The 26,849-nt window shown below is 38.9% G+C and overlaps 1 protein-coding gene across 1 annotated transcript in view; it reads left to right on the forward strand.

Annotated features, from left to right (window-relative positions):
- The window catches only part of CNTNAP2 (contactin associated protein 2), a 1,471,582-nt gene that overhangs the window by 498,602 nt on the left and 946,131 nt on the right, over positions 1-26,849 (forward strand). The window contains exon 10 of the mRNA XM_053608746.1: positions 21,753-21,924. Coding sequence (XP_053464721.1) covers positions 21,753-21,924 — 172 coding nt within the window. The remainder of the gene's footprint in view (positions 1-21,752; positions 21,925-26,849) is intronic.

Here is a 26,849-nt window from a genome sequence, read left to right on the forward strand (position 1 = left end):
ACTTTTTCTCCATTTGATGGCTCTTTTTTCTTCTTTTTCTTCCGTTTGATGAAATATTTTTTAAAAATCTATTTACCCTACCTTTGCTTTGAAATGCACATGCTATTATTTACCATTTTAGAGATTATCCATACTCTCTGTGAGTACTTACTAAAGTTTAAAACAACTTAATATCTTGACCTTTCTCCTTAACAAAATTTTAATCATAATACCTAATAGATAATTCTAATCACACTACTCTCCTATATCTGACTTTTGTCCTGTTTTTCTGTTCTCTTTTTTCTTTAATATTAGTCATTATCACTTTTATAATTTTGGTTTTATGTAGTCAATATATTTGTAAATATTGTCACAATTGCCAATTTCTTCTCTTACTGGGTCTTCTTATTTTAATTCCCAAATTCTGGACACAGTTTCTTTCTCTTAGACACATATCCTTCGGTTTAGATGACTTTTAATGAGACTGCCAATTGTACATTGCTTCTATTTATACATTTTAAATTTTGAAATATTTCAATTTTTGTTTGTCTGAACATGTCTTAATTTTATCCCCTTTCTTGTGTCAGTTAGCTTAATATGCAACCATAGGTAACAAGTTTATTTTCCTTTAGTATTTTGAATACATTTTGCTATTGGATTGTGCCTTTGGTTTTTGCTTCTGTTGAGAAGTGTCCTGGCTGCTTTAGTATTATTCTTAGGAGCGACCTTCCTTTTATATCTTGCTACTTTTATGCTCCTTGGTGATCTGCTATTATACCATGCTATGTCTAGTACTAAATTGCCTTTTTTAAAAAAAAATGTATTGAGAATTACTGTCCTCCCTGAATCTGAATTTTTAATCCATCCTGGAGAATCCTCAGATGTATCTTTTCATTGCTTTTCCATCACTGTCTTTTTTCTTCTGAAATTCCAATTACATCTGTTAGAACTTGTTTTCATTCTCCACACTTAAAGTTGATTTTACTATTTTTAATTACTTTTTATTTCTAGATGACGGTCTGGGTGTTCAATTTATCTTTCAGTTCATAAATTCACTCTGTAGCTTTCTGCCAGTTCCTTCACATAACTAATGAGTTTTTAATTGCAATACTATATTTTTCATTCCTGGAGGATATATTTGGTCTTCTAACAAAACTGACTTTGTCATTGTTAATATTATCTCATCCTTTTCTTTTATATTTGATTCTACCCTTTGTTTCTTTAAATATTTCCTGAACATTTTACCATATTCTTTATCCTAAAATTTACCTAAAACTCACAATGGCCAAATTTTTCTGTGTGGTGTCCCTGCCGTATCTTGTTCATGGTACTTATTTTCTTGGGTTTTGTGTTTTTGGATTGTAAATTTAGGTTTTTCAGGGTTTTAGCTTCCAGAATTGGATAACTCCATAGTTTACCAAGGGAGGCTTTACCCTTTTGTTTTGAAAGATACCAACTTGAGACCACTTTTTCTATGTCAATATCTTGATTTGCCTATTACACCCTACAGTTGGTGTGAATTTAAAAGTTATAATTTAGTTCAGCAAATTATGTGCTGTACCTGATGCAATCTCAAGGAATATTTCTTCCTTTTTTCCCTCTCTACAGTCAGGGAAGAGAGACAAATTTCCTTGTCATCCATCTTTGCTGACTGATGAATTTTTCTCCACTGTCTGGTTCACTGAGATTTTAGCATTTTTAGCGTTTTTGTAGTGGTGGTGGTTGTAGGATGTCCTGTTCCTTGCAAAGGTCCACATTTTATTTCTAATTCTGCTCAGCCTTTAAAATCCAAACTTCTGCATTACAAAGACCAGCAAATACTCTCAGACTATTAATAACTCAGCATCATCTAACACCCTCAATTTTAGCTTCCTCTTTTTCCTTGACACCCCAAAGTACCTCCTCGCTTGTTAAATGCTCAGATGCATAATTTAAACTGTGAGTGTTACATTTTTATCGAGCATTTGTAGCTATTTGGAACTAGAAAACTTCCCACCTCTAATATCACCATATCATAAGAAATGCTAATTCTTTAGAGAGTATTTCTATCGCTTTCTTAAATATTCTGTAATGTGATATTATTGAATGTTAAATATTTCTAAACAAATCATATCAAGAAAATTACGCTATGATAAAAAATGGAAATATTGTTCACATTTTACAAATTTATTCAGATACAAAAAACTATTTTTCAAAAATAACTCAGAGTAGACAGTGTTAATTATTTTTTTGGGGAAAAAAAGATCATTATTAAAGAGTTTTGATTACTGAAATTTGTAGGAGCTCTTTAGCATTTTAACTCCAAACTATACAGTCAGGCTTCATTGACAAACATGGGAACTTTTTCTTTTTTTTTTTATTAAATCATAGCTGTGTACATTGATATGATCATGGGGCATCATTCAATACCTTTACAGACCATTTACCAAGTTTTACATATACCCTTGTAAGATGCACCACTGGTGTAATCCCACCAATCCCATTCCCTCTACCCACCTCCCCCCCCCTCCCCTCCCTTTCCCCCTTCTCCCTATTCTTAGGTTGTAACTGGGTTATAGCTTTCATGTGAAAACCCTAAATTAGTTTCATAGTAGGACTGAGTACATTGGGTACTTTTTCTTCCATTCTTGAGATTCTTTACTAAGAAGAATATGTTCCAGCTCCATCCATGTAAACATGAATGAGGTAAAGTCTCCATCTTTCTTTAAGGCTGCATAATATTCCATGGTGTACATATACCACAATTTATTAATCCATTCGTGGATCGATGGGCACTTGGGCTTCTTCCATGACTTAGCAATTATGAATTGGGCTGCAATAAACATTCTGGTACAAATATCTTTGTTATGATGTGCTTTTTGGTCTTCTGGGTATATGCCCAGTAGAGGGATTACAGGATTGAATGGCAGATCTATTTTTAGATCTCTAAGTGTTCTTCATATCTCTTTCCAAAAGGAATGTATTAATTTGCATTCCCACCAGCAGTGCAAAAGTGTTCCCTTTTCTCCACATCTGCGCCAACATCTCTGGTCTTGGGATTTTGTGATATAGGCTAGTCTCACTGGAGTTAGATGGTATCTCAAAGTAGTTTTGATTTGCATTTCTCTGATGATTAAAAATGATGATCATTTTTTCATATGTCTGAAGGCTGCGCACCTGTCTTCTTCAGAGAAGTTTCTCTTCAAATCCCTTGACCAGCCTGCGATGGGATCCCTTGTTCTATTCTTGCTAATGCGTTTGAGTTCTCTGTGGATTCTGGTTATTAAACCCTTGTCGGAGACATAACCTGCAAATATCTTCTCCCATTCTGAGGGCTGTTTTCTTGCTTTACTTACTGTGTTCTTGGCTGTGCAGAAGCTTTTTAGTTTGATCAAGTTCCAGTAGTGTATTTTTGAAGCTGTTTCAATTGCCTGGGGGGTCCTCCTCATAAAATACTCGCCCAGCCCGATTTTTTCAAGGGTTTTCCCAGCACTCTCCTCTAGTATTTTTACAGTTTCATGTCTTAAGTTTAAATCTTTGATCCAGTGAGAGTCTATCTTAGTTAATGGTGAAAGGTGTGGGTCCACTTTCAGTCTTCTACAGGTTGCCAGCCAGTTCACCCAGCACCATTTGTTAAAAAGGGAATCTTTTCCCCACTGAATGTTTTTAATTGGCTTGTCAAAGATTAAATAACAGTAAGTAGCTGGATTTATCTCTTGGTTCTCTATTTGTTCCAAACATCTACTTCTTTGTTTTTGTGCCAATACCATGCTGTTTTGATCACTATTGATTTGTAGTATAGTCTGAGGTCTGGTAGCGTAATTCCTCCTGCTTTGTTTTTATTTCTGAGTAATATCTTGGCTGTTCGAGGTTTCTTCTGATTCCATATAAAACGAAGTATTGTTTTTTCAAGGTATGACAGTGGAGCTTAATAGGGATTGCATTGAAATTATATATTGCTTTGGGGGGTATAGACATTTTAACAATATTGATTCTTCCCAGCCATGAGCATGGTATGTTTTTCCATTTGTTAATATTTTCAGCTATTTCTTTTCTTAGAGTTTCATAGTTCTCTTTATAGAGATCTTTCATGTCCTTTGTTAGATAAATTCCCAAATATTTCATCTTCTTTGGCACTACTGTGAATGGGATAGAGTCCTTAACTGTTTTTTCAACTTGACTGTTGTTGGTATATATAAAGGCTACCAATTTATGAATGTTGATTTTGTAACCTGAGACGCTGCTGTATTCCTTGATCACTTCTAAGAGTTTTGTAGTAGAGTCCTTAGTGTTTTCCAGATATACTATCATATCAACCGCGAAGAGCGAAAGTTTGATCTCTTCTGACCCTATATGGATACCCTTGATCGCCTTTTCTTTCCTAATTGCAGTGGCTAAAACTTCCATTACAATGTTAAAAAGCAATGGAGACAGTGGGCAGCCTTGTCTGGTTCCTGATCTCAGTGGAAATGATTCCAATTTAACTCCATTCAATATGATATTGGCTGTGGGTTTGCTGTACATGGCCTCTATCAGTTTAAGAAATGTCCCTTCTATACCAATTTTCTTAAGTGTTCTGATCATGAAGGGATGCTGGATATTATCAAAAGCTTTTTCTGCATCGATTGAGAGAATCATATGGTCTCTGTTTTTTAATTTGTTTATGTGCTGAATTACATTTATAGATTTACGTATATTGAACCAGCCTTGAGATCCTGGGATAAAACCGAATTGGTCATGATGTATAATTTGTTTGATGTGTTGCTGGATTCTGTTTGTTAGGATCTTGTTGAATATTTTTGCATCTATATTCATTAGTGATATCAGTCTATAATTTTCTTTTCTTGTTGGGTCTTTTCCTGGTTTGGGGATCAGGGTGATGTTTGCTTCATAGAACGTGTTGAGTAGTCTTTCTTCTTTTTCTACCTTTTGGAACAGGTTGAGTAATATAGGTACTAATTCCTCTTTAAAGGTTTGGTAGAATTCAGACGTGAAACCATCAGGTCCCGGGCTTTTCTTTTTAGGGAGGTTTTGTATGGTTGATGCTATTACTGAACTTGATATGGGCCTGTTCAACATTTCCACTTGATTCTGGCTAAGTCTTGGAAGGTGACATGCTTCCAAGTATTGGTCAATATCCTTCAGATTTTCATATTTCTGAGAATAAAGTTTCTTGTAATATTCATTAAGGATTTAGATATTTTCTCTTTTTTTCCTGATTAGGTTGGCCAAAGTTTTATCTATTTTATTGACCTTTTTGGCAAACCAGCTTTTTGATTTATTGATCTGTTGTATTATTCTTTTGTTTTCAATTTCATTTAATTCTGCTCTAATTTTGGTTATTTCTTTTCTTCTACTGGGTTTGGGGTTGGAATGTTCTTCCTTTTCCATGCTTGAGATGTCCCATTAAGTTGTTAACTTCCTCTCTTTCCGTTCTCTTGAAGGCTTGTAGTGCTATAAATTTCCCTCTTAGAACTGCCCTTGCGGTGTCCCACAGGTTCTGATAGTTCGTGTCTTCATTGTTGTTTTGTTCCAAAAAATTGGCTATTTCTTTCTTAATCTCATCTCTGACCCAGCTATCCTTCAGCATAAGGTTATTTAACTTCCATGTTTTTGTATGAGTATGCAGATTCCTGTTGTTACTCAGCTCAAGTTTTATTCCATGGTGGTCCGAGAAGATGCATGGAATAATTTCTATTCCTTTAAATTTACTGAGGTTAGACTTGTGACCTAAGATGTGATCAATTTTGGAGTAAGTTCCATGGGCTGATGAGAAGTATGTGTATTCAGTTTTGTTGGGATGAAATGTTCTGTAGATGTCTGCTAAATCCAACTGTTGGATGGTTAGGTTTAAATCTAAGATTTCTTTGCTCAGCTTCTTGTTGAAGGATCTATCCAACACTGCTAAAGGAGTGTTGAAATCTCCGACGATTATGGAGCTGGAGGAAATCAAGTTGCTCATGTCTGTTAGAGTTTCTCTTATAAATTGAGGTGCATTCTGGTTGGGTGCATAGATATTAATAATTGAGATCTCACCCTATTGAGTATTACCCTTAACAAATATGAAGACCATTCTTGTCCTTCCTTACTTTTGTTGGTTTAAAGCCTATTGTATCTGCAAATAAAATTGCAACACCTGCTTTTAAGTTAAGATGTGACTCTTGTATGCAACAAATATCTGGCCTGAGTTTTTGTATCCAATCAGCTAACCTATGCCTCTTTAGAGGACAGTTTAAGCCGTTCACATTAATGGAGAACATTGATAAGTCTGGTGAAGTTTTGGGTATCAAGTTTTTCAAAAGTCCAGTGGGCATTTTTAATCCTTTCGCCAGTGTGGAAATTGGAGTTTGATCCGAAGTTTCTGAGTGAGTTTACTTTTGTGGTATAGGATTGGGTTGGTCATTATGGAGGATAGGTCTGAGAATATCCTGAAGAGCTGGTTTTGTTATGGCAAATTTCTTCAATATATGAGTGTCATTAAAGTATTTAATTTCTCTATCATAAATGAAACTCAGTTTAGCTGGATACAAGATCCGGGGTTGAAAGTTATTTTGCTTTAGGAGATTAAAAGTCGGTTACCACCCTCTTCTGGCTTGAAAAATTTCAACAGAGATTTCTGCAGTCATTCTAATATTCTTGCCTTTGAAAGTAATGGTTTTCTTTCTCTTGGCAGCTTTGAGGATTTTCTCCTTCATATTAACTTTAGTGAAGTTAACTATGATATGCCTGGGGGACATCTTATTGGGGTTGAGTCGTGCTAGGGTTCTGAAGCTGTCCACTATCTGAATTTCAGGATCTGGAGGCATGTCTGGAAAATTCTCTTTCATAATTTCATGCAGAAGGGCCTCTGTGCCCAGCGAGGCCACTTCATCTGTTTCTGGAACCCCTACGATTCGGATATTTGCCTTCTTCGAATTTTCCCAGAGCTCTCGGAGAGAATGATCCGTTTTTGCTCTCCATTTATCTTCCTCTTTGAGAGTTTAGGAGCGTTCAAAGGCTTTATCTTCGATGTCAGAGATCCTTTCTTCTGCTTTCTCCATTCTGTTGCTGAAGGATTCTACTGTATTTTTCATATCTTTGAGGGCTGCAAATTCTTGCTTCAGTGTGTCTAATTCTTTGGTGGTTTTGTCTTTAAATTCGTTAAATTCTTGAGACAACTTTTGAATTTCTCCTCGAATTCCTAATTCCACTTTGTTAATCTTGTCTGCAGTCCAAATTCTGAATTGATTTCTGACATCTCAGCCAGTTGTTTATGAATGAGATCATCAATTGCATCTGCCATATCTTTCCTTGGCGGGGGTTGATCTATTCTGGTTATTCATGTTACCAGAGTTTTTCCGCTGATTCTGCCCCATGGTTGTTTTACTCCCTCTGATTTTTTCCCCTGGGGCTTTGTTGAGGGCCTGTACAGTGTTGTGGCCTGAGAAACTGGGGCCCTGTCTGGTGTGGTGGGGCTAAGTGGTTCTGTGTTGTTTTCAGCTGGTTTCTGTTCCACCCTAGTGAAACAGATACTTTGGATTGAAGTCTCAGCTGTGGAGAAATATCAGCAATTAAGTCACCCCGCCCCCCACTGGCAAACAATTGGAAAAGAAAAATCAAACCTTCCTACCACCATGCACCCAGGGCACTACCTGATTTGTCCTCAGGCGATTGGTTCAGTTCAAAAAGGTCCAAATCAGTTGTCTCAGTCTGCACCTGTCTTGGGTGAGAGAGTTTAAGAGTTCTCTGGAACTGGATCACAGGGGTCTGGTGACTACTCTGGTGTGGCTTGCTCCAGTGCTGCGTGGAGTCAGGAGAAGCCACCCAGACAATAAATCAGTCTGGGAAGGTTGCTGCCTCCTTCCCCACCTTGCACCACTTCACATCCAGTCACTGATAGCCCTGCAGTTGGCTGACCCAGTTGCCTATAGTGAATCGGTACTCCAAGAGTTTGTACCTGCCTGAATCACAAGGAAGTCTGCCAGGCTGCTGCGCTCTGCCTCTCTCCAGCAGGAGGAGGTAAGGCCTGACAACCTCGGGTGCTTGATGAAGGTTGAGGGGTTTTCACTCAGGTCCAGTCTCGCCCCTGATTAATGTTACTGACAGAACAGAACAGAACAACTCTGCAGTTCCCCTGCAGAAGAGAAGCTGAATTGAGCTCCAAATCAGCTTGTCTTTGCTCTTGTATTGTCTACAGGCTGACGATCCCCTGAGGGCCAGGTGCGTCTTAGGTTTAGTAAAGCTGACCTCTGGGTCCGCCCCACCCTGGGAGTTTCCCTGGTTTGCAAATTGGAGTTGCCTCAGGCAAACTCAGAGTCTCTGGTTGCCCAGGGAGGCAGGGGGTGTGGCTTCAGAATATTCGGTAGTGAGCCATATTGCTAGCAAAAGAGGGCTGCTGCTTTATGGCTCAGGCAACGGCTGCTCCGGTGTAGCTCCCCTCCTCTGCTCCCGTACCCCAGAGTCTGCACCGACAGGCTGCAGCCCAGCACTGTCTACACCCCTCGAGCAATCGCCCAAGAGTCTGGACCGCTGGGGGACAGGCCTCCAGACCTTGGAGCGACAACAGAGGGGAGTGTGGGGAGCGCTGGGAGCCTGGGGTTGCAGGCAGAGAACACACAGAGCTTTACACAGTTTTATGCCTGGCCGTATTGTCACCAAAAGACGGCTGTTGCACTGTGCCTCAGGGAACTGCCACTCCGGTGCAGTCCCCTCTCCACCCACCGACTGGGACTGGCCTCCAGACCCCAGTGTGAGCGAAGGGGAGTGCTGGGAGTTCTGAAATCCAGGTAGAGACTATATACAGTTTATACAGTTTTATGCCTGGCAGGAGGACGCCATGGCACCCTAGTAGGGGAGGTAGGTCCCGTTTTTAGAGGGTCTCTGCTGTGGAGTGTAGTGGGAGGACCTTTGAACTCTGACCGGTTGTTTGTGGGGCACTCTGAGCCATTCTCATGGGGGAGGGGACTCCCATCTGCTTGGTGATGGATTTTGTACCTTTTGTTTGTATCCTTGTGGTCACAGCTCGCCTCAGTGGGGTTGACGTGTGTTCTACAACCTTCTCTCTTAGTGCAGCTCAAATCCACCAGGTTACTTGCTGAATTTTTGTCCTTTAACTCTCCTTCTGGACGGGAGCCTCTGGAAAGCTGGCTTCAGTCAGCCATCTTGTTTCTTCCCCCCCGGAACGTTTTCAATATAAGAAAAGCATTTTCTTTGTATCAAGCATAGGACATTGAAAATATTAAAAGGTCCTATTAAGAGTAATGAGAACAAAAACAATGCCATCATTTATAACAGCACAAAAGGAAGAAGAGGAGGGTGAATCCATAGGCTCCTATTTTGGGCTAACCCCCTCCAAAGCATCAAAGCCAAAAAGTGGAATCCAAAAAGATTGGGGTGGCAAAGGTGAGAGGCTTTTCTACAAATAAAGTGTTTTGTGCCTGGCCATACTCCAAGCAGTTCCTGAGACAGAGCCTTGTATTCTGTATTGTTATTGACATGGAGTCAATTTGTAGAACACCAAAATTATGCAATCCTGTTTAGAGGTTCCCCGAGCTAGCAGGAAATTGTGCTCAGTTTCTACTAGTTTGCGTTATCCCCACCATCTTAATGCAGTTCATATTCATTTTTTTTACTTTTTCACATGTAAATATGTTAATTTAAAAATAAAAACCGCAGAGACCTGTTCCATATCAAAGTAGTCAGAAAATATGCAGGGTTTCAAAGTGGTAATACTGATGGCACTATAAAACTATTTTCAAAGTTTTTATAAATAGAGTAAAAAACAAATCTCTCATATACAAAATATTTTTAAATGTGAGAAAGTATCGTGTTAATCACTCAAGCTGTCGGATTCCGGCTGACTCCAAATAGTAACAGTAGAATTCCTATTACGGAGCAGCTGTGTGGGTGTGAGGCCCTGCCTCAGGTGATTTCCATACAGTATTTTATGTAATGTTTGTGAAACCATAAGCATTGAGTATTGTTAATTTCTGCCTTACAAATGAAAAACCAAAGTTAAGACAAGATGGGCAACTTGGTCAAGGTCACATAACTAATACACATCCAAGCTGGATTTCACCCCAGTTCTCACTGTTCTACAATCCACACTCTAAACACCAAGACTGTATATTTTTCTGAATAATATATAATTAACAAAATTTTTTTTTTTTAATTGTTGGGGATTCACTGAGGGTACAATAAGCCAGGTTACACTGATTGCATTTGTTAGGTAAAGTCCCTCTTGCCATCATGTCTTGCCCCCAGAAGGTGTGGCATGCACCAAGGCTCCACCCCCCTCCCTCCTTCCCTCTCTCTGCTTTTCCTCCCCCCCCATGACCTTAATTGTTATTAATTGTCCTCAGATCAAAATTGAGCACATAGGATTCATGCTTCTCCATTCTTGTGATGCTTTACTAAGAATAATGTCTTCCACTTCCATCCAGGTTAATACGAAGGATGTAAAGTCTCCATTTTTTTAATAGCTGAATAGTATTCCACGGTGTACATATACCACAGCTTGTTAATCCATTCCTGGGTTGGTGGGCATTTAGGCTGTTTCCACATTTTGGCGATTGTAAAATTGAGCTGCAATAAACAGTCTAGTACAAGTTTCCTTATGATAAAAGGATTTTTTTCCTTCTGGGTAGATGCCCAGTAATGGGATTGCAGGATCAAATGGGAGTTTATGGGGAGAATGGAGAAGACAATATCATTTTATTTTATAAATGTATGAACGTATCTGCCTATGTCTTAGATATACTAGCAATTTCTGGCAAAGGAATTAAAGTTATCAAATGTAAAAATATTTTATTTTGTGTTTTGTGTTCTACATATCAATATACAACTGGGTCCTTAAAGACTATGCAAAAAAGAATGCATGGAAGTGTCAAGTTCTTCAGTTGTATCACTAGCTCTGTCACTGTGGCCCGTGGGCACTGAACGTTCCTTAAATCTTATTATGTATGTTGATTTGCAAATTGCTAATTATCCCAGTTTGTCAAGATACTAGTCTGCTTCTCTAATTTCTTTTTCTTTTTTATTTTCCTGTAAGTTTCTTTTCCTTATTAAATGATACTAAAAATATATTCATCTTTTAATTTTAAGCCAAGTTTAGTATAAGCTTATTTGTGAGTGCTATATAAAGGTAAGAGGAGAAACAGGCAAATAATTGTATTTGAAGACAATTGATCTTATTAACATATTTATGAAAAAATCCATGTTTTTTAATACTATACTAAAGCTTATGTATTTTAAAATATTCCAACTAAAGTGTACGCAGTGTAAACTATTATAGCTACTCTAAGTGGTCTGATAAATTATACCGAATTAAGTTTACTTAAAAAAAAGCCATTAGTCTAATAAATATAATTTAAGAATAAATGAACCAATATTTTCTTTTCTTAATTTGTAAATCACTACAAACATATTTTGCATTTGGAAAACCAGATCATTAGCAAAAAAGAAGACCCTGGGCATTTTTGAATTTCCTGAGAATTTATTTTATTAAATAAATAAAAGGTTCTTGAGCAGGGGAAGAACACATCTGATTAGGATTTTTGGTAGAGACTCCTAAGCCTGCAAGCCTAGAGATGGATGGGAAATTGATGGTGGAGGGGCTACGATGTCTGGGTTAGGAGGGTCACAAAGACACAAACGGAGCTGTTGGGTTCAAGGTAGAACCCACAGGACTATGACAGTGCATTTGGAGAACAAGGTCATAAGCACCAGGCACAAGTCTTGGTTGATGTCTGTGCACAAATTTATGGACAAGGAAGTTGAAAGTCAGACTTTTCCAGTGACCCCCAGAACACAGGCAATGACAGAATGCCAGCTGTCTCCTAAGTTCCAAACACGTGAGAGATATTTGAGAGAAGAATCACACCACCTTTGGATACCTTAGTTTTGAGTCCAGAGGAAAGATTTGAGATGAAGGAATGTTAACAGACATCCTCACATAGTTGGTAATCCAAGCAATGGGTTTGGATAAAACTCTTCTTGAAGAAAATCTACTGGGTGGGGGGGTGGTAAAGGGAGGTGGGGGAACAGACACAGCCCAGGACAAACTTTGAGGAACTCACTCACTCACAGACCAGGTAAAGGGCAACACTTCAGTGCAGGAGATTGAAATGTGATTACTAGAAAAGGAGAAAGAAAACCTGGGCCATGTGGTACTGTGTTAGCCAAGGACAGAAAAATGACCAAAAGGAGAGCGGTCGTCTTCCCAGACTCTTCCGTTATTGCCAGTTTTCACTCATATGAATGAGCAGTAACCTTGTTTTTGATACAATCATATTCATGTATGTGTGGTTTATCTTCCTAATGAGATTGTAACATTCTTGAAGACAAAACAATGCGTTTTGAGGTTTTTAATAAATACAAAAATGATTAAAATTCCCTAAGCAACTTGTAATAGTAGAAATAAGGACGAAGAAAGCTAGGTTACTTGGTTGTATACCACATGCCATAATCTCCTAAGTACCTACTTTATAGATACATGTGTGTTCTTACTAACTCGTCACAGCCATTTCCTGTGCTACGGTATTATAATTTTGCCTATTAAACAGATAACTAAACAAAGAACACAGCATTTATTTAATTCACACAAGATCCAAAAAATGTGACCGAGGCAAAATTCTCAGCCTTGTATTTTACACGTACACATTATGCATGAACAATAAATACAAATTGAAGAAATTTGAAAGAACTCTTACTAAATTTGAAAAATGCAAAAAGTTATATAATTTACGTCATAAAAATTGGCAAAAAATTCATGGAAAAATAAAGGAGTTGTCCTTTAATTAGTAAAGCACTCTTTGATAATGGGGCACTGGACTCACTGTATGCTATCTCTGCTTGTCTGCGACTTAGGTGCTCCTTACCCACTGAGATTTGACGACACGACCATGTCTGGAGCATTGCTGGGTTTCTCACTGATCTAAGGGTGACCTTAAGTCAAGCCTGATGTCTGTGTCATGTGGGTTCTGGAATCTTTGACACTGATGACTACTCCTTGTCTCCTTCATCTCATTCCTTAGTTTTTCTTCTTCCTCTTTCTCAGTTTTTTGACGATTTTCCTTCTATCTTTAATGTACAGGGGATTTCTTGGCCTTCTTTGCTTAGTGAGCCATACAATTTTTTTTTAAGACAATTTCCTTTACTTTTATAGCATAATGACCCCCCAGATCTTTCTCAAATTCTGATCTATTCACTTCCAGATGTGAATATTAACTGTGGATTGAACAGTGTATTTTTGAGAGTCTAAAGGTACTTCAGACTTGAAAAGTCCAGTCTGTCCTCATCCAAACCACACCTTCCCCTGCCCCTTTCCCTCCTGCTCCTTCGAGACCTGACACTTTTCCCAGGCCCCCTCTTTTTGTAAGGCAAAAACATCCGTCTGGTTGCTCAGACAGAAACCTCAAAGTCATCCCAGCCATCTCTCTGTGCACTTCATATCCAACACATCAACTGGTTCTTTCAGTCTTCCTATAAAATATCTCTTATCCATCTTATCTGCACTCTGTTAGCTTCACTTACACATTCTAGGTGAGAACTACTTCTTTATAAGACAGTCCCTGGTTCCAGTTTTCCCTCTATCAGCGCATTCTTATCTCCACCAGACGGGTATTAGTATAACCCAGATTGATCAAATCATTCCTTCATTCAAAATCCTTCATTCAACAGACAACAGTTGGGCCTCTCCTAAGGAAGAGAGATAGCAGGTGACAATGTCTTGTGGAGTTTAAATTTTACTAGAGAAGAAAAATTAATAAATAAACATAGAATATGTGTTTATATATACACCTATATAATAGTATATACATACAGATGGCAATACAATTTAAAATTAAATCAGGTAATGGGGATAAGGAGCCAAGAGAAGGGAGTGTTATTTAACTGGTGGTTACAGGTCTCTCTGGTAAAAGGCCTGGGAGACAGACCTAGAGAAAGTGAAGGTGTGATGTGAAATATGACTTCATTCTAGGGGGAGATCCGGCTGTATTCACTCACCTGATCATTCACCTACAGGACATCTACCAAATAAGGAAACTGGTATCGGTTTCTAAAATCTATGAACCTCTCTATATATGTGTGACTGTGTGTGTTGTATCCTTTACAACACGACTGTCATAGTGTTGTAAATGATATATTTTTCTTGTTTCCAGACTGCATAGATCCTTTGTATTTTGAACATCTCTCATAAATGCTGTGGATTATTTTAAAAATAAGTGAGGGATGATGATTTATAAGGTAATGTGACTTTTATTTCAATAAAATTTAATAAAACACACACGAGAGATCCCTGATTTCATTAACTGAATATACTAGAAGAGCAGAAAGACGTACTTGGAAACACACACACATATACACAAGTATGTAAGTTAATAAACAATTATCTGGATTAAATCATTATAAATTGCTTTAATTTTTTAATTTCACGAGAGAGAGAATCTGAGTGGCTAAATGTGTTCTAATATTTTTGGGGTCTAGATTTTCCAGGTCTAAACCTGGCTAAGAGAGATATGAATGTAAGTTGGAGTGGGAATCAGGACTCAGAATATTCCGTTTTTTAAAGCCACAGAAATCATTCCAGTTACATAAATGTGAATCCAAGGTCAAATGCTACTCAGAGGTCTAGTGAGATAAAGACTAAAAAGGGATCTTTAGCGACCTAAAAATTATCAATGATGAAATTGCTTAAAAAAAAGGACAATTTTATCAAAACCCTATGAATAGTGAATGCATATTAAAATGGAATAAATTTAATTCAAAATAGGTTTCTTGGATGATGGAATTTTTAGCATGAAGTACCATTTCAGTTAGAGTGTAAGTTTTTTTAAAATACTGTTTATTTTGAAATAATATTTATAAAAAAAAAAATTACAAGAAGAGTGCGAAGAGCACCAGTGTACAACCTTTGCCCAGAGGCCCCATTCAAGATTTGTTAATTATTTGGAAAGATCCCTCATAGCAAAAGATCCATCTGGGACCACGTTTTGGGCAGGAGCACCACCAGGCTTGTGCATTTGGGGCAGGAGTGCCACAGGCTGTATTTTACCTGTCACGTTGCCCACAGGGTCCACCCGTCATTGTGATAGCTTTGCTTACAGGTGTCTGCCTGGTTTCTCCACGGCAAAATGACTACACTCCCTTTTAAAATTAATACGTTTTTAGGGGAACTACTTTAAGACTATGTTTCTCATCCAACTTTTACCCACTCACTTGAGCAACAATTGATCATTTTTTTGCCTCAATTAATTGTTAATACAGTGGTTGCTAAGTGGAACATGCCCTTTATGTTTATTAGTTAGTTTAATGCTAGAGGAAGAGCTTTTGATTTCCATTTTTTAATTCATTTTTATACAAGAAGACTCATGCATTCCTATCTTTTTCGATGGGGTATGATCTATAGCTTTCTTTTTCCCTTTGATTATTCACAATGTCTTTTTGATGTTCAAAGTATTTATTTCACACTCAACTTATCCTGAGTTTGGACAGCAGAAACCATCCCAGGCAGCCCTTATGTCATGCTGGCAAGGACATTCACTGTCGGGTCTGATTTACTTTCTGGTACAGCAAAATGTTCCAGACTTGTATAGAGCTTTCCCTGACTCGGGAGTCCTGGTTTTAATCAGTAGGGAAACCAAGATCAGGGCTAGAGAAGTGTTCATTGTTTCTGCTGTAACCCTACTCTCAGACTGTCCTCACTGGATGATAGAAACCATCTGTAAGTTGACCACATGCACAATTCCATCTATATGTATATTTCTCCATCTGTCTTCCTATACTTAAATTCACAAGTTTATGCAGATGGATTAAATTCCAACTCAAACCCACTGGGTTCATTCCATCTTTACCACGTTCCATATTGTCACTTCCTCCTCTGACAGTGAGAACCTGGCTGCCACAGTCCTCAGCATCTTCCTTTATTTGCTCATTCAACATGCATTGTAACTAATCTCCCAGCCACACCGGTGGAATCCTGCATGGGTGTCTCACTGCACAGGACCCAGACACCATGCGACTCACTCCAAGCCCTCTTGAAACCCTCTACTGCTTGGGCCCCAATCGGAGTGAGGCTTTTCTCCTGCCCCTTCTCATTAGGTTTAAACTAAATTATTCGGGAAGATTGGGTAAGCAGTAGAGATCAGTACATACTTTGTAAACTCTTCCAAGACTAAATAGAAAGGATGATGCTAAGTGGCTTTAAACATATTCCTAGCACTTAAGTGGCTTTAAACATATTCCTAGCACTCCACCTGCCTCTCTCAACCTTCCAAACTTTCCAACTTTTATGAGAGTAAACAGAGAAAACTCATATGCAAGAGGTTTTAGGCATGTACACTTTTCGGCCCTTCGCCTATCGTCTATGTCTTTCTGTTCCATCAGGGTAACACTGCAATTTAGCACAATGTATATTGGTGTTTTAATGTCAAGACAGCATGTTTTTTCACTGATGTTTTCTGAATTAAAATTTTAAAACCTAAAAATGGGACGGCGCCTGTGGCTCAAAGGAGTAGGGCACTGGCCCCATATACTGGAGGTGGTGGGTTCAAACCCAGCCCCAGCCAAAAGAAACTGAAAAAAAAAAAAACTTGAAAATGCATGTGTTTCCTTTGTCAGCAAGAATAGTAATATACTGAGTGGACTTCAAATCAAGGATGAAGTTTTTATATGCTTAGTCTGGAAACATAAATCTCAGACAGGCCAGTAAAGTAACATAATTACAACAATCCTGTAAAGAGGGAGGGTTTTCCAGTTTACTGATAGTGAGATGCAATTGAGACGGACACGATCATAACCCACTGTGGGTGTCCTAACGCAATGTCAGATTGGAGAAACCAGTCACAGCAACCTCCGCATAAATATTGTGTTTTTTATTTGAAATTCATAGGTGTAAATTTAAAGGTCTAAACCAAAATATATAAAGGTTTCTTTACCTCTTTATTGTACATTATCTTTCTATGAACTTGACAATTTTTCAGTTAAGTTTCACTTCATTTCTATTTTACATTTATTCATTCTTGAGCCTCAAAATCTTATTTATAACATCACATACAGCTGCTTTTAACCTACTAAGCAGTTTAAATCCTGAGCTTTGGATTAACCACTGAAAAGTATCACAGGCATTCATACACTAGTAGTTTTTAGTGAAATTTTTCCATAAAGGAAACAAACATAGAAAACAAACACGTTCTCTTCTGCTTCCAAAGGAGACCGAGCACCGGGAATTTTGGTATCAGCGACCCAACATCTTTAACTCATCCTGAACTATAAGGGAATCAGCCCGGAGTCTGCCAGGTCCTTTGTTTTGCAGTATAAGTTATATTTTTTCTTAGTCTTTGGGTTCTAATTCTTAAAACTATTTGGGAAAATGAGCACAGAATTAGTTCATTATATTCTATATTAGCTCTCTATGGCTATATAACAAATTGTTTTGAAATGTAGTGGCTCAACACTGTCATGGTTTATCATCTCTTAGTTTTGTTTAGGAGGTCAGTAATTCAAGAGCAGCTAGGCTGGATTGTTTGGGCTTGAAGTTTTTCATGAGGCTTCAGCTGCATGTTTCCTGGAAGCCCCATCCTCCATAGACTTGGGTAGAATCCGAGGCTTCACTTCAATATGGCTGACGCACATGGCTGGCAAGTTGTCGCTGGCTATTGGTGGGAGGGCTCAGTTCCTCTGCACGTGGGTACCTCTCCATCTGATGGCTTGAGGCTGACTTCTTATGCGTAAATGATCAAAAGACCAAGGTACAGCTTTGGAAGTCACAAAATATTGTCACTTTTATAATAGTCTCTTTGTCACACAGGTCAGCACGGATTCAGTATGAGATGGGACTGCACAGGGCCACAAATGTCTAGGAGGTGTTTAAGTAACATGATTCTAACTGAAGATTTATGGCCATCCTGAAGGCTGATTACCAGAGTTCACAAGAATTCATTTCTCTTTCACATGTGACACGCACTCGCCTGCTCCAAAGCCCTCCCAAGTTGCATTCCATTAGACCACTGACTCAGAATCCAGAACCTATCACGGAAGAAGTCAGACCACAGTGAAGCTCTGGGGGTGGGGGGATCTCCACACGGAGCTATTTGAGTATGGTTGCTTAAGTACAGTTCTTCTCAATCTGAAGACCTGCAAGCGAGTTTTATGCCACCCACACACTCAGTGTAAGATGGTAAAATATGCATGCAGAAATTAACGCAGATTCTCCAGTTCAAAAGGAGAAAAATAAGAGACACCAAGAAGTTATTTTGGTCCAGCAGTTCTGAAATCCGCTCAGGTACATGTTGGTAATTCCTTCATTAGAACTCAGTCCTAGCATTTTCTGGAAATAATTATCTGTGACTCTCGGCTCTGCCTCTCGTGTTCTCAGTTCCGCCTCTCTGAGTCGTCCTGCATTTTTTATAAAAGGTTGTCTGTGTTTGCAGCGTCATAGTTCCCTGACCATAGAAATTTGGGCCTAACGGCTTCTTTCCCTTTTGTACCATTTCTGTCCCTTTCAGTACAAGCTGTTGCTATGACCTCCAATGTAGTTCTATGAAAAATGATGGGTTTTCCGTGATTATTATTCATATTTGCTCCATTAAATAAGAGGCAAATCTGCAGTGTCACAAAGAGGCTCTTTCTTTCTCCTCGTCCTTTTGCTGCCCTGCGGAGGGAAAATATCCTTGAGATTATTTGAATTATTTGATTGTCTGACTGAGAGCATCCGTAAGATGGACTAGTGAGCTGCTCAGAGGGTCTCCCGTCCCCCCGAGGGGTTTCTGAGGTGCCACCTAATGTCTCGCTCAGGTCTTCACGTGTATTTTACAGTCACGCCTCCTTGTCACCTTTCCAACATGTTTTTCTGGTATTTGATCTTTGCCTGCTATGATTTCTTAATTTTTGCATTGTTTACCATCTAGAGAATACTGGAATTGAAAGACCATTTTAGTTTAAAATTCATCAATTCTGGTTTCTTCATATTTATTTCTTTAGTCTCTCTCTCTCTCTCTATATATATATATATAGATAGATAGATAGATAGATAGATAGATGGATAGATGTAGATATAGATATAAAAATATATAGATATATGGCCAGACGGCACTGTTAAACTATGCAAGGAAATGTCCTTCGCAAGGATCCACAATTCATTTCACTACAGCTCTTTCCCCCCATATTACCACAGGCAGCAACTTTGCTAAGCTTTCCACTGCAGCATAGCAAGTATCCAGTTTCCTCCTAATTTCAGGAGTACGCTCCTCATCTGCCTGTAGGCTGTTACTGGCAGTCTCCTCAAGAGCCAGCAGGCTTGTGGTTGGCAGTTCTTTAAAGGCCAATCCTACTTACTTGCACACCCCAGGGCCTAAGTCCCTGCACATTTTTAGGTTTCTGCAGAGTTTCTGCAGTTTTCTATCTTTCACAGAGGTAAGCCCTAATTCAGTAGGGAATGGGACTTCAAAAGGGGGCAACCTCCGGGAGGCAAAGATTAGTGGTGTTCTTAGAAACTTTACAGATGATGCAAAGAGAGAAAAAAACGTTGAATTTCAATAGATATGTATGATTTCATCTTGTAATTATCTTCTAGGATATATTTCCTGTAGAAAAAATGACTTTATAGTTTCAAACTTCAAAATTATTAAAAACAAACACAACCTTGTTATGGGGGGGGACTTACAAAATCTTGTATCGTGAACAAGTATGCCAGTTTGTAGTGGTCAGTATTTATACAGGTGCTGTGCTTCGGAGAGTTTCTGTTCTCACAAATAGATCTACTTATTTTGAAATCTTTCAAAGCTGATGTGGAAAAAAAACTTTTTTTTGAGACAGAGTCTTACTTTGTTGCCCTTGGTAGAGTGATGTGGTGTCATCATAGCTCACAGCAACTTTAAACTCTTGGGCCCAAACAATCCTCTTGCCTTAGCCTTCCGAGATAGAAGTGGGGTCTCACTCTTACTCAGGTTGGTCTCCAACTCTTGAGGTCAGGATCTCACTCTTGCTCAAGCTGGTCTTGAACTCCTGAGCTCAGTTGATCCACCTGCCTTGGCCTTGTAGAGTGCTAGGATTATAGGTGTGAGCCATCGCACCAGGAAGCTAGTATGGAAATTTGGAGACTCCTAAATACTAAATAAAAAATGATAGTCTTGTTAAGAGCAGTCAATAAACTTAACAGCTGGGTGTTTATATTTTGCCAAGTTTAAAGATTAGACACTATACAATTTTTTCTTGATCAAATGATTTAAATCATATTCATGCAAACAACTAGTCTAAATAGACTACTTTTCTAAGGACATCATTTTTATGAAGGGACTAAGTGCAGGCAAATGAAAAAAAGTGTAACTTCATAAGAAGCACACAAACACACGCAAGCCATGTATTAATATTGAAATACAGCCTTACATTGATTTTTTTGGTCAAGAAGTTAATTTAAATATAATTTTATTTTATGTATTGCTGTGGTGATGAAAATAATACACACTTCTGTGATTAACTCTTGAAAGAGATTCAAATGACAGTTACTAAACTTTAAATATAATAACCCATTGATGAAGGGAGTAAGAAGGTTTCTATTATGTTAAACTTCTATTTCTAGTCCAAGAGAATAGGACATGAAAAAAATCACTTAATTGCCAATTTCTATTTTAATTGAAAATTCGCTTTTGTCCATTTAATGGTATACCTTGGTTCCAATCTATTTTGTACAAATTGTTTTTTTGCTGCTGCAGATATGAAGTTGTGAATAACTTCAGACGTGTAAGCAGACAAATTAGTATAGTTTAAATTTGCCCAGGAGGCAAGTTAGCGCAGTGAACAACATGAAAAGTAGAAGGTTTGGGGATTTTCGGGACCCATTTAATGGAATTAAAGAGATCATTCTCATATGGCCTACAATTTTTTTACACATAATAAGAATTAGACATTTTTCTTATAAAGATGTACTGGTAATTAATCAGTGGTGATATTTTATTGAAACTCTTTTTTTTTTTTGCAACAAAGTCTTACTATGTTGCCCTCAGTAGAGTACTGTGACATTACAGCTCACAGCAACCTCAAACCTATAGAATTCTATTCCTAATAGAATCAGTAGTATGTACTATGTGTTTTTTTTTTTTTTATCTTGCTATTCACTCTTTTAATTTTAGTTTCATCTGTTGCCATGTCTATTACTATACCGCATTAGTATTGGTATAAAGTGTATGATCAAAGCAGGTGGCTATTCTTTATGCCTAAATTTATTTCTTTATAATGTTTCTTTGAATTTTACAAACTGAAACATCATTTTTCATGTGAATATCTCTTTAGATTGAGTTAGATGTTGATCTATAAAATAAATCTACTTTAATTGATAATAGTGAGATAGGCTTTTGATATCTGAATAACAGGCCATTAAGAAATTTAGATAACAAAAGTAAGTCTAGAATGTGTAAGAGAACGGAGGCAGGCGAGTTAGTTGGGAGAATTCTAAAGCTTTGTTTCTTCGTCTCTGAGGGCAGGCTCGGGCAAGGAAGAGCAGTGAGCCTTCAACAGCAGAGGAACAGAATGCTGTGACAGGATGAGGAAGATGTCAAAAGAGGAAATCTGAGTGACAGTAGACCCCAGGGGCAAATGGTGACCTGATGACCCACTGCAGCTCAACCCTGACTTCTTGCTCTGAAATAATCTTGCTCTCTCCAAAGACTTCCTTCTTCTACACTGAATACAGCATCAGCAGAGATCAAAGCAGCACAGTCGTTGGATACAATGGCTGTAGCCAGATAGAGTACTCACAAGAATTTTAATGAAGCATGTTGCCCACCAAATGTAACCCTTCCCTTTCTTCGGTTTCACAGGTTTCCTGAGCCAGATGAATAACTCAGGTCACTCTGTACTCCAGCCTTCCTTCCAAGGCTGCATGCAGCTCATCCAAGTCGACGACCAACTCGTGAATTTATACGAAGTGGCACAGAGGAAGCCAGGAAGTTTTGCCAATGTCAGCATTGACATGTGTGCCATCATTGACAGGTAAATTGATTTGTCATTCTTCCTCAAGTTGTCCAAACTCCCCAAATTCGTGCTTCTGTTATGAGACCCGTGAAACAGCCAAAAGGCCAAAAAGAAAAAAACAAACAACACACACAAAAGCAATTAAGGTGAAAGTTACCATTGCAGATGCCTACTGTAGTGTGTTTGGGATATTACATACACGGCACATGGTCACACACAGCAGAAGTAGCCATGGTGTCATGTTGCTCATCAGCTTCCTCCAGAGAATCTGAGTCTCATGCAAGGAATTTTACAAGCAACAGCTGTGGGAGAAACTCCGACAGTTTATTTTTAGTTTTGTCTGTGCCCACATGTGGAAATGGCCCTTCTGTCCTTAGCTAGTTAAGACATGGCCTCAGCATGTTGTCCCCTGCAAAGCTCCCTTTTGAAAGAAAAGAAACATTATGAAACATGGGTGGGAAATGTCAGCACTTCCTAAAACAGAACGTTTGGAATAATTGAGTTTGCTTATGAAATACGTAAGTTAAAATATTACAAAATATAATCTTTATTAGTTTATACAAATCTGCAGAGGAGGGCGGCACCTGTGGCTCAGTGGGTAGGGCGCCAGCCCCATATACTGAGGGTGGCGGGTTTGAACTCGGTCCCAGCCAAACTGCAACAACAAAATAGCCGGGCATCCTGGTGGGCGCCTGTAGTCCCAGCTACTTGGAGGCTGAGGCAAGAGAATCGCCTAAGCCCAAGAGTTGGAGAAAAAAAAAAAAAAAGTACCCAAATGAAACAAATCTGTAGAGAAGTGTTTGTGAAAATGCTAAATAAATTCTCATACAGTGGACCCTATAGCATCTATGTGAAATATCATGATAGTATTATCTACATGGCCTTAATATACTTTTCTAGAAAGTGACTTTCATTGCAACATGGAAAAATTTTTACTTTGAGGTTTTTTCTGTAAACCAACTATATTTCACTCTAAATGGAATTTAGCCTAGTGAATTTAGATGATTTTTTAAGGTAATTTTTCAAATCTTTTGTGAGAAGCCTATATTATTCTGAAAATATTAATAATTCCATTGCATTTGCATTGTAGAAAATGAAAGTTCCTTGGTATCTTTTTAAATTTTCAAATAAGATACCACCTCTGCCTCCATCTCCCCACAGCAAAACACAGACCTTACGTCAGTAACAAATTCCATAAGAGGAAACACTCAGGGAGGTGGTCAAAGACGTATGATGAATCTGACACAAGTACATAATGTAAAGTATTCTGACGTCAGTTTGCTTCTACGTAATCTGAATAAGATATTCATGTGAAAAATAAATCGCAGTTTATGGTGGTTATAGAATATAACGTTAGTATGGCTGTAATGAGACTTAAAAACACAGCATCCTGCTTATTTCTAGATGGGATTCGGAGCATTCCAGAAATGCAGGAATAGCTGTAGACCATGCAAATACTGCTGCTACAATCCTAAACAGGTTGTACATATTTAAATAGCATAGCGAATAATTTTAATAGAAGTAAACTCCTAATTTTGGAGCCATTAATGAAGTATCAGCTATTGTTTCTGCCTACAGCAAGTGGCAGCAATAATTAGAAAAGCTAAGAGATGAATGTCTTAAAGATAATTTGTTCTAATGTTATATAATTATCTACATGTTATAATAATTATTTTTTACAGAATATATTTTTTATAATAGTTATATGGTATATTGAAATATTTTAGTGCCTGGACTTTTATCGTGTCAGTGGCTATAATGATAGAATAATTTTGTTACCTCACTCAGCCCGTAAACAGGCTAGCTTGTACACTGATAGCTCATGTCAAGTGTCATGTATTCTCGGTGTTATATTTAAATTGTGTGTTACTGAGGTATTAGGAGTGACATGTTGAGATTTTATTGTTTTACTGACTCCAAAAAAATGAATGAGATTTTGGTGAATGAAGTGATTGGCAGACGGCTGTCCTGGTGGGGGGACCAACATGGGGAAAGGGTAGAAGAGACAATATCAATTTCAGTTTTAGACAGATACAAAAATGCACATTTTTTAAATTTAATTTTATTATTTTTTTTTGCCAAATGGATCACTCTCAATGTCCGTCTTGCCAAGTTTCCCATAGATGATGGAACAAAGAACACACCTAACTTATTCTTTAAGATGACAAATGGGGAAATAGTCCCCACCTGCGGTTCATCCCCATATATGTTCTGCACTCATCATGAGCCCATTTTCTGCTTATACTATTTTGTCCGAGGTCAATAACTTATGTACATTAAATGTTAACATGTGAAATGGTGGCTGAATTATTCACCTAACATACTCCCACTTCAAAATCGTAAGCTGTGAAGTGTGTGTGTTGTATGACACAGGACATATCCACTCACGTAAACTGATGAAGAGCTTGGGGGTGACAGCACCCTCAGGCTCCTGGACCCTCCCAGCAGAAGGTACCAAGAGGTCAGCAGGCCTCATGTGCAGCGGCCCATCCAAACAGTAGAACCCTGTGCCTGGCGTATCTCCGGTTTGACTTCTCCTCACTCACTAAAACTTTACAAACGGCCAATATCTACCTTTTTACTTTCAGATTATCCAGATTTCCCGTAAAGATCCTACCTTTGCTTTTCTCCTTTGAAATTCCAGCTTGTTTGATTTGACAGTTATTTTTGAGGGGTGAAAAGGGGATAAATAAGAATGCGAGGTTTAAAAAAAATAGAAGAGCTACCGCAGACCTGATTTTTATAAAACATTTGGAGATAATAAGAGCAGCTGCAATGGTTTGATGAGAGGAACTTAGGGAAATAGTTGGAAGAAGATGGTTCTAAAGGGCATTTTCTGTGTGTCATCTAGAATACTCTATGATTTGAAATTATTTTTTCTTTCTTCGTGTGTGGATTTGCTTGTGGCTTCCCTTGTTTACTTGTTTGTTTTCTGGACACAGCATCAAATTGAGGGAAGAGCAAGCATGCCAAGCTGCAGAATTCTGCATTCAATTTTTATTTTCCCAGAGCTTACTAGACATCAGTCTGCTCTAGGCTCTTTGGGATAAGTCATCAACTAAAACAGGCAGAAATTCTTGCACATTTGAAGCTCACATTCTGAGGGAAGGGGAGGAAGGACAGATGATAAACTACAGATTTAATTGAAAAGGTAAATAATATAGTAAGTTAGAAAATATTTTATGGGAAGGAAAAAAAGTAGAGCCAAACAAGAAGGCCTGGAACGCTAAGAGTCCAAGCTGCAGTTTCAGCAGCCTCTTTGAAAAGACGGTATTAGCAGAAGACCTAAGAGAGGTAACAGAACTTACCAGTGCTGAGAAAGAGAATTCCTGACCGAGAGTGTCTTCAATACAAAGAGCCTGCCTGTTGTGATCTAGGTCAGCATGGAAGCCAGGGCAGCAAGGTTGGAAGGGCGAGAAGAGTTAGTTGATGGACAGGAGATGGGAGCAGTCCTCAGGCCAGGTCCTGGGGACTTGCAGGTCACTGTAAGGGTCTGGCGTTTGTTCCGAGGGAATGAGGAGCCATCCCAGGGTTCTGAGTAGAGCAACTACACAACATAGCTTAAATTTTAAAAGGATGAATCTGGGCTGTGAGAATAGGAAAGATAGAAGCAAAGGGCCTAATTAGAATATAATCATAATCCAGGTGAAAAATGCTTGGGGCCTATTCCAGGGAGCTGGCATAAGTGGCAGTGAGGTGTGGGGGGCTGTGAGCGTACTTACAAGGCAGAGGCCATAGGGTTTCTGGATGAATTAGACCAGAGGCACTTGAGAAGGAAAGCAAATAAGAATGAATCCATGTGATTTGTTAAGAGAAACAGAGGGAAGGCTAACGGTGGAGGATATTAGTCAAACAGGAAATCAGAAATCATTTGTTGGACATGGGTTGAAGTGTCTACCGAGCAATGACAGTAGAAACGGCTGGAAGGCTGCTGACCCATGGATGTCACAGGCACATACGTGTCTGCAGATTACATGTGAGCCCTGTGACTGATGGAATCCTGGAGTTTAACTCTGAGGGGCCATTGGGAAAAGTAATCTTTAGCTGCCTTTTATAAGCAGTCAAGGACTGAACAGGGAGGAGGCAGACAGTAGACAGAAGCCTGACCGGCAACGCAAGCTGGAGCCTCCCTGCGATGTTCTGCACTGAGGGAGTGGGACCTGCTCAGTGGCCAGCACATTCTCAGACAGGGGGGATGTCCAGCAGACGATGATGACGGCTCTGTTTTCTTCTTGCATTGTGACTCTGTCCCATCCATCCCAGCACTCCCCTTGCTGCCTTCCCGTGGCCCAACCTAAGTCCTGTCCTCAACCATTTTCTTTCCACTTCTTTCCAGGCGTGAAAACCTAGAAATGATAATTACTCCTTTAGCCAAAGTTAGTTTCATTCACAGGAGAACCACAGGGCATTTCAGAGTGTGGGGTGGAAGGAGAGGGTGGGAAGTTTGGGGAGTTTGGGGGGAGGGGGCAGGAGGAGCAGGAGGGAGGGGGCTGGTGTGCTCCCACCTAATGGGCACAAAGTGAGGGTCCACTGCACACCCCTGGGTGTGGGACGCAGCTACAACAGAGACCTCACCTAACAAACCCAAACATTGTAAGCTAATCATTTGTACCCTCATATTATCTGAAATTAAAAAAAACATTTGGGGAGAATCAGAAAGGCTGGTGTTTGGGGCTGGAATGAGTCATGGTCAGAACTTATGAATTAGGGGAGTTGCTGCCGTAGACAGTCATCTTAGAACTTGCCAACTGGTGGGGAGTTATTGTTAGAGGCATTTTTCTGTGGTCTTATCAAGGATGTATGGGTAGGAAGAAACTGATATTAAAATATTTTGAGCTTAACTAGGCAGTGTATAGGGAGCCCCCGGGAGCTAAAATCCCGTGGAAGGGTTATTAGCTACCCTTGGGAGTGTTCCCTAATTTCATCCGCTTCTAGCACCAGAT

Source organism: Nycticebus coucang, chromosome 11 (genome assembly GCF_027406575.1).
Source record: "Nycticebus coucang isolate mNycCou1 chromosome 11, mNycCou1.pri, whole genome shotgun sequence".
Classification (NCBI taxonomy): Eukaryota; Metazoa; Chordata; class Mammalia; order Primates; family Lorisidae; genus Nycticebus; species Nycticebus coucang.